At 43.5% G+C, this 15,927-nt stretch overlaps 1 protein-coding gene across 2 annotated transcripts in view; it reads left to right on the top strand.

Annotated features, from left to right (window-relative positions):
• PDZD7 (PDZ domain containing 7) overlaps nt 1-1,461 on the top strand; it is a 51,187-nt gene extending 49,726 nt beyond the window's left edge. For both annotated transcript variants that reach the window (XM_072129995.1, XM_072129996.1), the window contains one exon: nt 1,071-1,461. In XM_072129995.1, coding sequence (XP_071986096.1) covers nt 1,071-1,223 — 153 coding nt within the window. In that variant the 3' untranslated portion in view covers nt 1,224-1,461. The remainder of the gene's footprint in view (nt 1-1,070) is intronic.
• The last annotated feature ends 14,466 nt before the right edge of the window (nt 1,462-15,927 follow it).

Genomic DNA, 15,927 nt, shown 5'->3' with positions numbered 1-15,927 from the left:
TCAGGATTTAGTGGTCCTCAACCCATAACTAGCAATTATCTTTTCATTTAAAGGGACTTATCATGAAAGTTGTATATTCCATACCCACGTTATATCCCTGGCTATCAACAGAACGGGGGGCTCCCCATAATGTGCCCAATAAGTCCTATGGAAGTCAATGCAAAACCTTTCTTCATTGACTTCTATGGGATAGTGAGGAAAGATAAGTGGACAGCCAATGCCAGAGATCCCAGAGGTCGGACGACCAGAGATCAGACGTGTATCCCCTATCCTGTGACAAATCCTTTAGGTCCTATAGAACTTCACAACTGGAATATGGATGGATTTTGTCTTAGCATCTGCGACCACAATGTTTTCCGACAAAAACAAATCTGCAGTGTTTCAGTCCTTTGTGGACATACCCTTAGACAAGGACGGCTCCATGTGTCAGTAGGCCCCTGGGCGACAGTGCCACATTGGCACCCTTTTACTTGTCCATATTTGAGAAAGGGTCCAAGCACCCGAAACGCGTCATAGGACTTGTTTATTTTATTTATCCATGTTTTTTGTATTTTGGCTTGTTTTAACAATAAATTTAATATCCTAGACACTATTTTTGTTTCAGTGGAGTATCTAATTGGCGCCCCGATAGTGCTCAATTTTTTCCACATACATTGGCACCCTTTGCAGTGAACTCACATGGTGGCATACAAAAGTCTCCTGTTACCTAAAATATTCCCTAGTTTATCATCCCAATCAGCCCCCTCATGGTTATTTTATATAAGCCCCCCTCACCCCCTATGGATTCCTTACATACAGCCTTATATGGGCCCCCCAGCTGCTCTGGGCCCCAGCACTTGCCCGGGTATTCCCAGTGCTGGCGCCGGCCCTGCCATTAGATAATGAATCTTTCTAGTAGTTAGCGAGTCCCTAACAGTCTGCACCCTACAGCTATAGGTATATTCATGGCTGCGTAGATGGATCTGGTATATAATAACATTATAGGGACACTATTTACTAAATAGCATATAAACTGTAAAAATGAATAAAACTAATGGAATATATTGAAACATGTTTGGCTAAATTTCCAGGCCGGCTATGAACTGGTATCGGTGGACGGAGAGACACTGCAGCATGTGACACACCAGCGTGCGGTGGACGTGATCCGACAATCCTATAGTAACAAACAGAAGGAGCCGATGGAGCTGGTTGTGAAGATTCCTAAGAAAACACAACAACGATGATAAAGTATCTGCACCAAGTTTCCAGGAACTAACCTTCTGGCCACTTCGAGGACCAGCAGCATCTGTTATCACAGCAAGTGCCTAATGTACTTATCCCCTTGCACTTCCCAGACTGTCCTGTCTGAACTAGCACCGAGAGCTACACAGGATTCCCTGTATATAAAGACCGACACAAGGACCGCGCTGACCTTTATTTTTAATAATTATGTACATACCTTTTGTAGAATGTAAAAATAAAAGTTTTTACAACACTCATATTGTCTGAACAAAGCCTGTCACATGATTACATCAAAAAATCTCCTTCCGCTTTGTCACTGTTTGGGGATATAGACAGAGGTCACAAGGTTTCTGTAGTCCCAATTCTATAGGTATCACCGTGTGTGGCTGGATCTTATCAGACGCAGTACAGATTTGCAAGACTGTCACTATCAATCCATGAAATTATGGCTAGTTTGCAAACAATTCCTACGGCAGTGAGTTCATGTAAGATGTTGTTGCAGCTAGTCGCCTCCAGGTGTCAGTGTTGTTGCCTGTAAAAAGCATCAGATGTAAATACCGTATATATCCCTTTATACTGTAGGCATATAATACAGAAGTTTTCCATTTCCCTTGATGATACAAGTTATGGCGAAATCAAGGATTATAAATCTACAACTATTAATCAGAGAGCATGCCTTCCCAATATTTCTACGCGGACAGCCAGTGGCCCACAGTAATTGTACCACAATCCGAACAAATCCGCCTTTTCATGAGCATTTATGTGTCCCAATGTCTGCCATTGTAAGCTGCAGGTAAGACAAGTCACATTCTAGGTCATTTAGACAACAGGGGCAATGTATTTGCGTGCCTCAGCTGCTGAAGAACCTCATAATAGACATGTGAGCTGCTGCAGAACCTCGTAATACACATCTCAGCTTTCATCTCAGCGTTTAGCTTCTTGGAAGGACAAGTAGCACTTAGCCATGCAAGAGTGAGCAATAACAGGTCTGTGATGCCCTTAGATGTCCTGGGCAGCACTTGCACTACACTGGGCTACACAAAGGCCTTACCTTTCACCAGCAGGCACGGGTAATGGCAATTGGTCCCCCATCAACAAGGAATTCCCAGTCAACAGCTCGCTTTGATTAAAGGGGTTTTCCCAAAAACAAAGGTTAGGCCCTATCCACGGGATAGGACCTAACTTGCTGATCAGTGGGGGTCTCAGTGCTGAGACCCCCACCGATCACAAAAACGAGGGGTCCGGACTCCTTGTCGCTCCGTTGGGCTAATAGTCTGTACCATTAGTCTGACAGAGCTATAGGGGCCCTATCCCGTGGATAGGACCCCCACGATCACCAAATTAGGCCCTATCCCGTGGATAGGGCCTAATTTTTGTTCGTGGTAAAACCCCTTTAAATTCCTGCCCTTTGTACACACCACCCATTGCTACTAGCAATTGTATGCTTTAGTGAGGTCCTCGGATCGGCCCTACGGGGCTGCTCCTCTGCAGTGTCGCCCGAGAAGACAACTGAACTGTAAACAGTCACGCTACACATCTCAGCTGCTGCAGAACCTCATAATACACACATCAGTTGTTGCAGAACCTCATAATACACATCTCAGCTGCTGCAGAACCTCATAATACACATCTCAGCTGTGGACTCGTCACAGATTTCACCCTTTAAGGTGCTGTAAAAGTTAGATTCTTATTAGCATATTCTACCACTAAGCCATTACTTTTTTTGATCCACATAATAATGAACAGAAAGTCCACACATGCACGCACACACATGAATGCACAGAAACATGCAGCCACATGCACACACAAACACAGACAGGCAGCCACATGCACACACAAACACAGACAGGCAGCCACATGCACACACAAACACAGACAGGCAGCCACATGCACACAGAAACACAGACAGGCAGCCACATGCACACAGAAACACAGACAGGCAGCCACATGCACACAGAGAAACACAGACAGGTGGACACATGCACACACAAACACAGACAGGCAGCCACATGCACACACAGAAACACAGACAGGTGGACACATGCACACACAAACACAGACAGGCAGCCACATGCACACAGAAACACAGACAGGCAGCCACATGCACACACAAACACAGACAGGCAGCCACATGCACACACAAACACAGACAGGCAGCCACATGCACACACAAACACAGACAGGCAGCCACATGCACACACCAACACAGACAGGTGGACACATGCACACACAAACACAGACAGGCAGCCACATGCACACAGAAACACAGACAGGCAGCCACATGCACACACAAACACAGACAGGCAGCCACATGCACACACAAACACAGACAGGCAGCCACATGCACACACACACACAAACACAGACAGGCAGCCACATGCACACACAAACACACACAGGCAGCCACATGCACACACACACACAAACACAGACAGGCAGCCACATGCACACACAAACACAGACAGGCAGCCACATGCACACACAAACACAGACAGGCAGCCACATGCACACACCAACACAGACAGGTGGACACATGCACACACAAACACAGACAGGCAGCGACATACACACAGAAAGGCAGCCACATGCACACACAAACACAGACAGGCAGCCACATACACACAGAAACACAGACAGGTGGACACATGCACACACAAACACAGACAGGCAGCCACATGCACACACAAACACAGACAGGCAGCCACATGCACACACAAACACAGACAGGCAGCCACATGCACACACAAACACAGACAGGCAGCCACATGCACACAGAAACACAGACAGGCAGCCACATGCACACACAAACACAGACAGGCAGCCACATGCACACACAAACACAGACAGGCATCCACATGCACACACAAACACAGACAGGAAGCCACATGCACACACAAACACAGACAGGCAGCCACATGCACACACAAACACAGACAGGCAGCCACATGCACACACCAACACAGACAGGTGGACACATGCTCACACCAACACAGACAGGTGGACACATGCACACACAAACACAGACAGGCAGCCACATGCACACACCAACACAGACAGGCAGCCACATGCACACACCAACACAGACAGGTGGACACATGCACACACAAACACAGACAGGCAGCCACATGCACACACAAACATAGACAGGCAGCCACATGCACACACCAACACAGACAGGTGGACACATGCACACACAAACACAGACAGGCAGCCACATGCACACAGACAGGCAGCCACATGCACACAGAAACACAGACAGGCAGCCACATGCACACAGAAACACAGACAGGCAGCCACATGCACACAGAAACACAGACAGGCAGCCACATGCACACAGAAACACAGACAGGTGGACACATGCACACACAAACACAGACAGGAAGCCACATGCACACACAAACACAGACAGGCAGCCACATGCACACACAAACACAGACAGGCAGCCACATGCACACACAAACACAGACAGGCAGCCACATGCACACACCAACACAGACAGGTGGACACATGCACACACAAACACAGACAGGCAGCCACATGCACACAGAAACACAGACAGGCAGCCACATGCACACACAAACACAGACAGGCAGCCACATGCACACACAAACACAGACAGGCAGCCACATGCACACACAAACACAGACAGGCAGCCACATGCACACACAAACACAGACAGGCAGCCACATGCACACACCAACACAGACAGGCAGCCACATGCACACACAAACACAGACAGGCAGCCACATGCACACACCAACACAGACAGGTGGACACATGCACACACAAACACAGATAGGCAGCCACATACACACAGAAACACAGACAGGCAGCCACATGCACACACAAACACAGACAGGCAGCCACATGCACACACAAACACAGACAGGCAGCCACATGCACACACAAACACAGACAGGCAGCCACATGCACACACAAACACAGACAGGCAGCCACATGCACACACAAACACAGACAGGCAGCCACATGCACACACACACACAAACACAGACAGGCAGCCACATGCACACACAAACACAGACAGGCAGCCACATGCACACACCAACACAGACAGGTGGACACATGCACACACAAACACAGACAGGCAGCCACATGCACACACCAACACAGACAGGTGGACACATGCACACACAAACACAGACAGGCAGCCACATGCACACAGAAACACAGACAGGTGGACACATGCACACACAGACAGGTGGACACATGCACAAACACAGACAGGTGGACACATGCAGGGCCGATTCTAGCATATTTGCTGCCTGAGGCGAATATTAAAATACTGCCCCCGCTCCCTGTTAAGTAAATCCTTAAACTTTACTAACAATTAACAACCCTACAGACAGCTCCCTGACACTGTGTGACTGACTACAGGATCTGAGAGTACCTTATAGATGACAATCTCTTCCATCAGTAGGACTTTATTCCGGGTTCTCCAATCCATGACGTATCACAGGTGAATTCACAGCCGGATATCTTCAGCTCCGTGCAGCATCTCCACCCGGCGTCCCTAAAAATACCACAGTCACTTACAGTATGAAGTCTCCTGGATAACAACATTGTGCTCCTAAATAATATATACCCCTCACAACACAACTGACCACACGCTCCCCACATACAAAACATCCCTTCATTATCCCTGCTCTCATATATTTAAAGGCCTCGTTATTCACCACCCAATTAAATTATATACAGCTCCCATATACAGATCCCCTACAGCTTAAATAAAATCTTGCCCCACATATACAGCCCCCAGCTTAGTAATATACTGTACTCCATATACAGCCCCCAGCTTAGTAATATACTGTATCCCATATACATCCCCCCAGCTTAGTAATATACTGTATCCCATATACAGCCCCAGCTTAGTAATATACTGTATCCCATATACATCCCCCAGCTTAGTAATATACTGTATCCCATATACAGCCCCCCAGCTTAGTAATATACTGTATCCCATATACATCCCCCTCCCAGCTTAGTAATATACTGTATCCCATATACATCCCCCAGCTTAGTAATATACTGTATCCCATATACAGCCCCCCAGCTTAGTAATATACTGTATCCCATATACAGCTCCCCAGCTTAGTAATATACTGTATCCCATATACAGCCCCCCAGCTTAGTAATATACTGTATCCCATATACAGCTCCCCAGCTTAGTAATATACTGTATCCCATATACAGCCCCCCAGCTTAGTAATATACTGTATCCCATATACAGCTCCCCAGCTTAGTAATATACTGTATCCCATATACATCCCCCTCCCAGCTTAGTAATATACTGTATCCCATATACACCCCCCAGCTTAGTAATATACTGTATCCCATATACAGCCCCCCAGCTTAGTAATATACTGTATCCCATATACAGCCCCCCAGCTTAGTAATATACTGTATCCCATATACATCCCCCCAGCTTAGTAATATACTGTATCCCATATACAGCCCCCCAGCTTAGTAATATACTGTATCCCATATACATCCCCCTCCCAGCTTAGTGATATACTGTATCCCATATACAGCCCCCCAGCTTAGTAATATACTGTATCCCATATACAGCCCCCCAGCTTAGTAATATACTGTATCCCATATACATCCCCCTCCCAGCTTAGTGATATACTGTATCCCATATACAGCCCCCCAGCTTAGTAATATACTGTATCCCATATACAGCCCCCCAGCTTAGTAATATACTGTATCCCATATACATCCCCCCAGCTTAGTAATATACTGTATCCCATATACAGCCCCCCAGCTTAGTAATATACTGTATCCCATATACATCCCCCTCCCAGCTTAGTGATATACTGTATCCCATATACATCCCCCCAGCTTAGTAATATACTGTATCCCATATACAGCCCCCCAGCTTAGTAATATACTGTATCCCATATACATCCCCCCAGCTTAGTAATATACTGTATCCTATATACAGCCCCCAGCTTAGTAATATACTGTATCCCATATAAAGCCCCCCAGCTTAGTAATATACTGTATCCCATATACATCCCCCAGCTTAGTAATATACTGTATCCTATACAGCCCCCTCCCAGCTTAGTAATATACTGTATCCCATATACAGCCCTCCCAGCTTAGTAATATACTGTATCCCATATACAGCCCCCCAGCTTAGTAATATACTGTATCCCATATACAGCCCCCCAGCTTAGTAATATACTGTATCCTATATACAGCCCCCCAGCTTAGTAATATACTGTACCCCATATACAGCCCCCAGCTTAGTAATATACTGTATCCCATATACATCCCCCAGCTTAGTAATATACTGTATCCCATATACAGCCCCCCAGCTTAGTAATATAGTGTACCCCATATACAGCCCCCCAGCTTAGTAATATACTGTATCCCATATACAGCCCCCCAGCTTAGTAATATACTGTATCCCATATACATCCCCCAGCTTAGTAATATACTGTATCCCATATACAGCCCCCCAGCTTAGTAATATACTGTATCCCATATACATCCCCCTCCCAGCTTAGTGATATACTGTATCCCATATACAGCCCCCCAGCTTAGTAATATACTGTATCCCATATACAGCCCCCCAGCTTAGTAATATACTGTATCCCATATACATCCCCCCAGCTTAGTAATATACTGTATCCTATATACAGCCCCCAGCTTAGTAATATACTGTATCCCATATACAGCCCCCCAGCTTAGTAATATACTGTATCCTATATACAGCCCCCAGCTTAGTAATATACTGTATCCCATATACAGCCCCCCAGCTTAGTAATATACTGTAACCCATATACAGCCCCCAGCTTAGTAATATACTGTATCCCATATACAGCCCCCAGCTTAGTAATATACTGTATCCCATATACAGCCCTCCCAGCTTAGTAATATACTGTATCCCATATACAGCCCCCCAGCTTAGTAATATACTGTATCCCATATACAGCCCCCCAGCTTAGTAATATACTGTATCCTATATACAGCCCCCCAGCTTAGTAATGTACTGTACCCCATATACAGCCCCCCAGCTTAGTAATATACTGTATCCCATATACATCCCCCCAGCTTAGTAATATACTGTATCCTATATACAGCCCCCCGCTTAGTAATATACTGTATCCCATATACAGCCCCCAGCTTAGTAATATACTGTATCCCATATACAGCCCCCCAGCTTAGTAATATACTGTATCCCATATACAGCCCCCCCCAGCTTAGTAATATACTGTATCCCATATACAGCCCCCCAGCTTAGTAATATACTGTATCCCATATACAGCCCCCCCCAGCTTAGTGATATACTGTATCCCATATACAGCCCCCCAGCTTAGTAATATACTCTATCCCATATACAGCCCTCCAGCTTAGTAATATACTGTATCCCATATACATCCCCGCAGCTTAGTAATATACTGTATCCCATATACATCCCCCCCAGTTTAGTAATATACTGTACCCCATATACAGCCCCCCAGCTTAGTAATATACTGTATCCCATATACATCCCCCAGCTTAGTAATATACTGTATCCCATATACAGCCCCCTCCCAGCTTAGTAATATACTGTATCCCATATACATCCCCCCAGCTTAGTAATATACTGTATCCCATATACAGCCCCCCCAGCTTAGTGATATACTGTATCCCATATACAGCCCCCCAGCTTAGTAATATACTCTATCCCATATACAGCCCTCCAGCTTAGTAATATACTGTATCCCATATACATCCCCCCAGCTTAGTAATATACTGTATCCCATATACATCCCCGCAGCATAATAATATACTGTATCCCATATACAGCCCCCCAGCTTAGTAATATACTGTATCCCATATACAGCCCCCAGCTTAGTAATATACTGTATCCCATATACAGCCCCCAGCTTAGTAATATACTGTATACCATATACAGCCCCCCCCCAGCTTAGTAATATACTGTATCCTATACAGCCCCCTCCCAGCTTAGTAATATACTGTATCCCATATACAGCCCCCCAGCTTAGTAATATACTGTATCCCATATACACCCCCCCAGCTTAGTAATATACTGTATCCCATATACATCCCCCCAGCTTAGTAATATACTGTATCCCATATACAGCCCCCTCCCAGCTTAGTAATATACTGTATCCCATATACAGCCCCCCAGCTTAATAATATACTGTACCCCATATACAGCCCCCCAGCTTAGTAATATACTGTATCCCATATACATCCCCCCAGCTTAGTAATATACTGTATCCCATATACAGCCCCCCAGCTTAGTAATATACTGTATCCCATATACAGCCCCCCAGCTTAGTAATATACTATATCCCATATACAGCCCCCAGCTTAGTAATATACTGTATCCCATATACAGCCCCCCAGCTTAGTAATATACTGTATCCCATATACAGCCCCCCAGCTTATTTATATACTGTATCCCATATACAGCCCCCCAGCTTAGTAATATACTGTATCCCATATACAGCACCCAGCTTAGTAATATACTGTATCCCATATACAGCCCCCCAGCTTAGTAATATACTATATCCCATATACATCCCCCCAGCTTAGTAATATACTGTATTCCATATACAGCCCCCCAGCTTAGTAATATACTATATCCCATATACAGCCCCCAGCTTAGTAATATACTGTATCCCATATACATCCCCCAGCTTAGTAATATACTGTATCCCATATACATCCCCCCAGCTTAGTAATATACTGTATCCCATATACAGCCCCCAGCTTAGTAATATACTGTATCCCATATACAGCCCTCTCAGCTTAGTAATATACTGTACCCCATATACAGCCCCCCAGCTTAGTAATATACTGTATCCCATATACATCCCCCGAGCTTAGTAATATACTGTATCCCATATACAGCCCCCCCAGCTTAGTAATATACTGTATCCCATATACATCCCCCCAGCTTAGTAATATACTGTATCCCATATACAGCCCCCCAGCTTAGTAATATACTGTATCCCATATACAGCCCCCCAGCTTAGTAATATACTATATCCCATATACAGCCCCCAGCTTAGTAATATACTGTATCCCATATACATCCCCCAGCTTAGTAATATACTGTATCCCATATACATCCCCGCAGCATAGTAATATACTGTATCCCATATACAGCCCCCAGCTTAGTAATATACTGTATCCCATATACATCCCCCCAGCTTAGTAATATACTGTATCCCATATACAGCCCCCAGCTTAGTAATATACTGTATCCCATATACAGCCCCCCAGCTTAGTAATATACTGTACCCCATATACAGCCCCCTCCCAGCCTAGTAATATACTGTATCCCATATACAGCCCCCCAGCTTAGTAATATACTGTATCCCATATACAGCCCCCAGCTTAGTAATATACTGTATCCCATATACATCCCCCCAGCTTAGTAATATACTGTACCCCATATACAGCCCCCCAGCTTAGTAATATACTGTATCCCATATACAGCCCCTAGCTTAGTAATATACTGTATCCCATATACAGCCCCCCAGCTTAGTAATATACTGTATCCCATATACAGCCCCCCAGCTTAGTAATATACTGTATCCCATATACAGCCCCCCAGCTTAGTAATATACTGTATCCCATATACAGCCCCCCAGCTTAGTAATATACTGTATCCCATATACATCCCCCAGCTTAGTAATATACTGTACCCCATATACAGCCCCCCAGCTTAGTAATATACTGTATCCCATATACATCCCCCAGCTTAGTAATATACTGTATCCCATATACAGCCCCCCAGCTTAGTAATATACTGTATCCCATATACAGCCCCCCAGCTTAGTAATATACTGTATCCCATATACAGCCCCCCAGCTTAGTAATATACTGTATCCCATATACATCCCCCAGCTTAGTAATATACTGTACCCCATATACAGCCCCCCAGCTTAGTAATATACTGTACCCCATATACAGCCCCCTCCCAGCTTAGTAATATACTGTATCCCATATACAGCCCCCCCCCAGCTTAGTAATATACTGTATCCCATATACATCCTCCCAGCTTAGTAATATACTGTATCCCATATACATCCCCCCAGCTTAGTAATATACTGTATCCCATATACAGCACCCTCCCAGCTTAGTAATATACTCTATCCCATATACAGCCCCCCAGCTTAGTGATATACTGTATCCCATATACAGCCCCCTCCCAGCTTAGTAATATACTCTATCCCATATACAGCCCCCCAGCTTAGTGATATACTGTACTCCATATACAGCCCCCCAGCTTAGTAATATACTGTATCCCATATACAGCCCCCAGCTTAGTGATATATAATATATAGCATCCCCCCCCCAGTATAAAATAATTATGGCCCCATATAATATATATAGCATCCCCCCCCAGTATAAAATAATTATAGCCCCAAATCCCCAAATAAAATATAGCATCCCCTTCCTTTAGTATAAAATAATTATGGCCCCAAATAATACATATAGCATCCCCCCCCTAGTATAAAATAATTATGGCCCCAAATAATATATATAGCATCCCCCCCCCCTAGTATAAAATAATTATGGCCCCAAATAATATATATAGCATCCCCCCCCTAGTATAAGATAAGTATGGCCCCAAATAATACATATAGCATCCCCCCCCCTAGTATAAGATAAGTATGGCCCCAAATAATACATATAGCACCCCCCCCTTAGTATAAAATAATTATGGCCCCATATGATATCTATAGCGTCCCCCCCTCCCCCAGTATTAAACGTTTTCTAGCTCTATATAGTACCCCCCCTCCCAGTATAACATGAAACCTCCCCACATTTAATTAAAGTACATGAAAAATAATAAAATCGTACTCACCTGCAGGCAGCTGCTCCCTCGGCGCAGCTCCGGTCTTCACGCGGCCTTCACTCCGGTCTTCCTGTGTGCCGCGGCTCCGCACAGTGACACAGGCGCATGACGTCATGACGCCTGTGTCACTGCTTAGGACGGAGCGCGCAGCTGCCGCAATGGACGCCCGAATCGCCCACTTTAGAGCGGCAAATTTCGCCGCCCTTTACAGGGACCCGCATTCTGCCGCCTGAGGCGAGATTTTCATCTCGCCTCATGGCAGATGCGGCCCTGGACACATGCATACAGATACTTGTATGCAGTGACTTTGTGGGTGCCACATCCACTGTAGAGCCCCTGGCGGTTAGCAGGATGGTGGCAATGTAAACTGATGGCTATTACTAGTGATGTCCAAAAGGGAGCAGTATTAGATGTGAACTGATGATTATTACTAATGGTGTCTCACGGGGTCAGCATTACATGGGAACTGATAGCTATTACTAGTTATATTCCACAAAGGGCAGTATTACATGGATTGATGACTATTACTAGTGATGTCCCACAGGGGGCAGTATCAGATGGGCTAAAATCTGTTACTAGTAATGTCCCGCTGGGGGGTCAGTAACAGCCCCAAGATCTAGAGAATACTAATCTAATACATGTTCAATTAAACTATGCAAGGTTGTAAATAAAGTTTATTGACTATTGGTCCCTCCCCCACATTTTTATTGGTTGCTTATAATGTCATGAAATGTTGTGTTGCTGGCTCCTACCCCAAGGTTGCTGTAGTTTGAGGTCAGTCTGCTGTGTCCTCAGCTCCTGTCATGTCTTTCATTTTCCTTTATCATGTATCCTTTTCAGTAATGCCCCCTTTTTTTAACTTTTCCTCTGTTACAGAGTTTGTGCTAGAGATTTGTGTGAGATTTTGCGGTAAATCTATAAGTATTTAAAATGTATATAAAATGTTTTCCTGAAGCCACCACTAGGGGGAGATCACTGTATACAGATGCCATTGTGTATGCAAGTAGCTGTATACATCTAGATATATAGTTGTTTCCAGCTGTATTTTGGGAGCTCTATCTGGGGAAAAGCCTATGAGTTGTACTTTATGGCCTTATATATTACTGATAACTATGTTAAACTGAATGTTGCCTTATTATAAATTGTATTTTGGGGCCCCTATTGTTACCTCTGTGCTGGGACATCACTATATGGTTTTCCAGGCAGAGTTGTCATTGTGCTACATTATTATGTGCATTATCCCTCTGCAAGACAGAAGCTAAAATCCCCAGAAGCTTTTTATGTAGAGAAGCCGCTGCTGCAGGGTCTATGGTTACATGTTATGTCCCTGATGATGGGGCACTGATGTACGCAAGGCGTTTGTGCAGGTCTGTTGGATCCCTATAACTTACTGTAACCTGTGAGACAGTGGGAGGCAGATCATCCACTCATACGATTCCACTATAACTGATGGCTTCGTGTTTGGATGTGTTTGGGCCTTGCACGCCAATATAGGGGGGCACTCACATGTGGGGTATTGGTACCACTGAGTAGATACTGAGGGTCTTGGGTGCTGTGGAGGTCCTCCATGGTTGCTATAGTTTGGGGTCTAGTACAGGTATAATATAGGGTTGGCAAAAGGGGTCTATAGATAGAAGAAGATAATAGTTAGAAAAGGACATTTTGACATTTTCGGATCTTGGAATGAGTTCTGGATACAAGTTGATGTCAATTATTAGACTTCCCTTGTCATCTAAGGTCTAATGTATATCTATGTCCTAATCTATATCAACAGAAAAAGGAACAGAAAAAACAAATTAACCCCTAGGCGCACAACGACGTTATACTACATCCCCGGGGCTAGATGCTTAGCGCACCGGGACGTAGTATAACGTCCAGCTTCTGGGACCGGCTCACGAACGGAGCCGGTACCAGAAGCAGTGGCTGTCAGCTGTCTATCACAGCTGACACCGCGCTGTAACACCCGCGATCCGCGGCGTGTAAGGGTGTTCCTGCTGTGGATCGGATCCCCCGTGCCGCTTACCGGGGGATCCGATCCTCTTCTGGGCAGCCCAGACAGTTTACACTGCTCTATAATGAAACAGTATTGTAGAGCAATGTATTGAACTTGAATCAGCAATCAGAGCATCACTGGTTCAAGTTCAAGTAAGTATAAGTAAAAACATGTAAAAACATTAAAGTTAACACATTAGAATAAATAAAAAATTAATACATAGAAATATAAGCCCCTAAAATGACATTTTCCCATAAAAAACACAAACACACAAAAAAACGCCACATATTTGGTATTGCCTGTCCGTAACAATCTGTATAATAAAACAGAATCGTTACTGGACCTGCACGATAAACACGGGGGGAAAAACGAAAAAATGTTCCAAAAAAAGATAATTTTTAATTAATACCTTTTAAAAAATGATCTAAAAAGTGATTGAAAAATGTTACGCGCTCTAAAATAAGACCACTTTAAAGAACAACTCTTCTCGCAAAAAAATAAGCCCCTAACCAGATTTGTCAGCCGAAAAATAAAAAAGTTATGCATATGAAAAGATGGTGATGCTAAAATGAACAAAATTGTCTCTAAATTAGTTTTTATTCAGTAAAATTGAATAAAATACACAAAACCCCAGATATTTGGTATCCCTGCATCCGTAACAATCTGCATAATAAAACAAAATTGTTATTGGACCTGCAAAATGAACCCCGTAAAAAAAAACCCTCAAAAACGCAGCGAAAAAATGATAATTTTTAATTAATACCCTTTAAAAGATGCTCTAAAAAGTGATTTAAAAAAGTTAAGCACTCTAAAATAAGACCACTAAAAAGAACAAATTTTCTCGCAAAAAAATAAACCCTAACCAGATTTGTAAGCTGAAAAATAAAAAAGTTATGCAAATGAGAGTCAGTGATGCTAAAATTTACATTTTTGCCTAATTACTTCTTATTCAATAAAATGGGAAATGTTTTTTAAAAAACCTATATAAATAAGGTCTTTTCGTAATCATGGAGACCCATAGAATAAAAATGATATACTATTTTTACGGTACGGTAAACGGCCCAAAAAAAATAAAAAAAAAAAGTTCCTAAAAATTGATGATTTTCATTTCCTCCACCAACAAAGAGTTAATAAAATCTCACCAATTAGCTATAGATGCCCCAAAATTATGTACCAGAAAAGTGCATCTCATGTGGCAAAAAAATAAGCCCCTATAGGTCCACAATAAAAAAACCAAAAAAATTATAGCCTGTACAATGTGACATAGCAAATCTGCTCTGGATGTCGCCTCCTTCCCTTCTATGCCCGGCCGTGTGCCCATACAGCAGGTTACCACCACATATAGAGTATCACTGTACTCGGGAGAAATTGGGTATCAAACTTTGTGGAGCCTTTTTTCATTTTATCCATTACAAATGTTTAATTTTCCACCCAAAATGAATGTATTATCAAAAAATATTACAATTTGTAGACCACACCTCCATTTTGTTTTAACCCCTATAAAACACCTAAAGGGTTAACAAACATCTTAAAAATGGTTTTTCATACGTTGAGGTGTGTAGTTTCCATAATGGGGTAATTTAGGAGTCTCGCTATTATTTAGGCCTCTGTGTCAATTAGAAATTGAGCAGGTCCATCTAAATATTAGTTTTGGTGATTTTCCCAAAAATTTGAAAAATGGCACCCAAATTCTGAGCCTCATAACATTCTAGTAAAATATGTGGAATCTTAAAAAAACATCCAACATAAAGCAGACACTTGGGAAATGTAAGTTATGAATTTATTTGGGTGCTATGACTATCTGCATCAAAAGTAGAGAATTTAGAACTTTGAAAATAAAGATTTTTCTCAAAATTTTTGCCAAATG

Source organism: Engystomops pustulosus, chromosome 11 (genome assembly GCF_040894005.1).
Source record: "Engystomops pustulosus chromosome 11, aEngPut4.maternal, whole genome shotgun sequence".
In the NCBI taxonomy this organism is placed as follows: Eukaryota; Metazoa; Chordata; class Amphibia; order Anura; family Leptodactylidae; genus Engystomops; species Engystomops pustulosus.
Note: the sequence above shows the minus strand (reverse complement) of the source record. Positions and strands in the feature narration are given on the sequence as shown.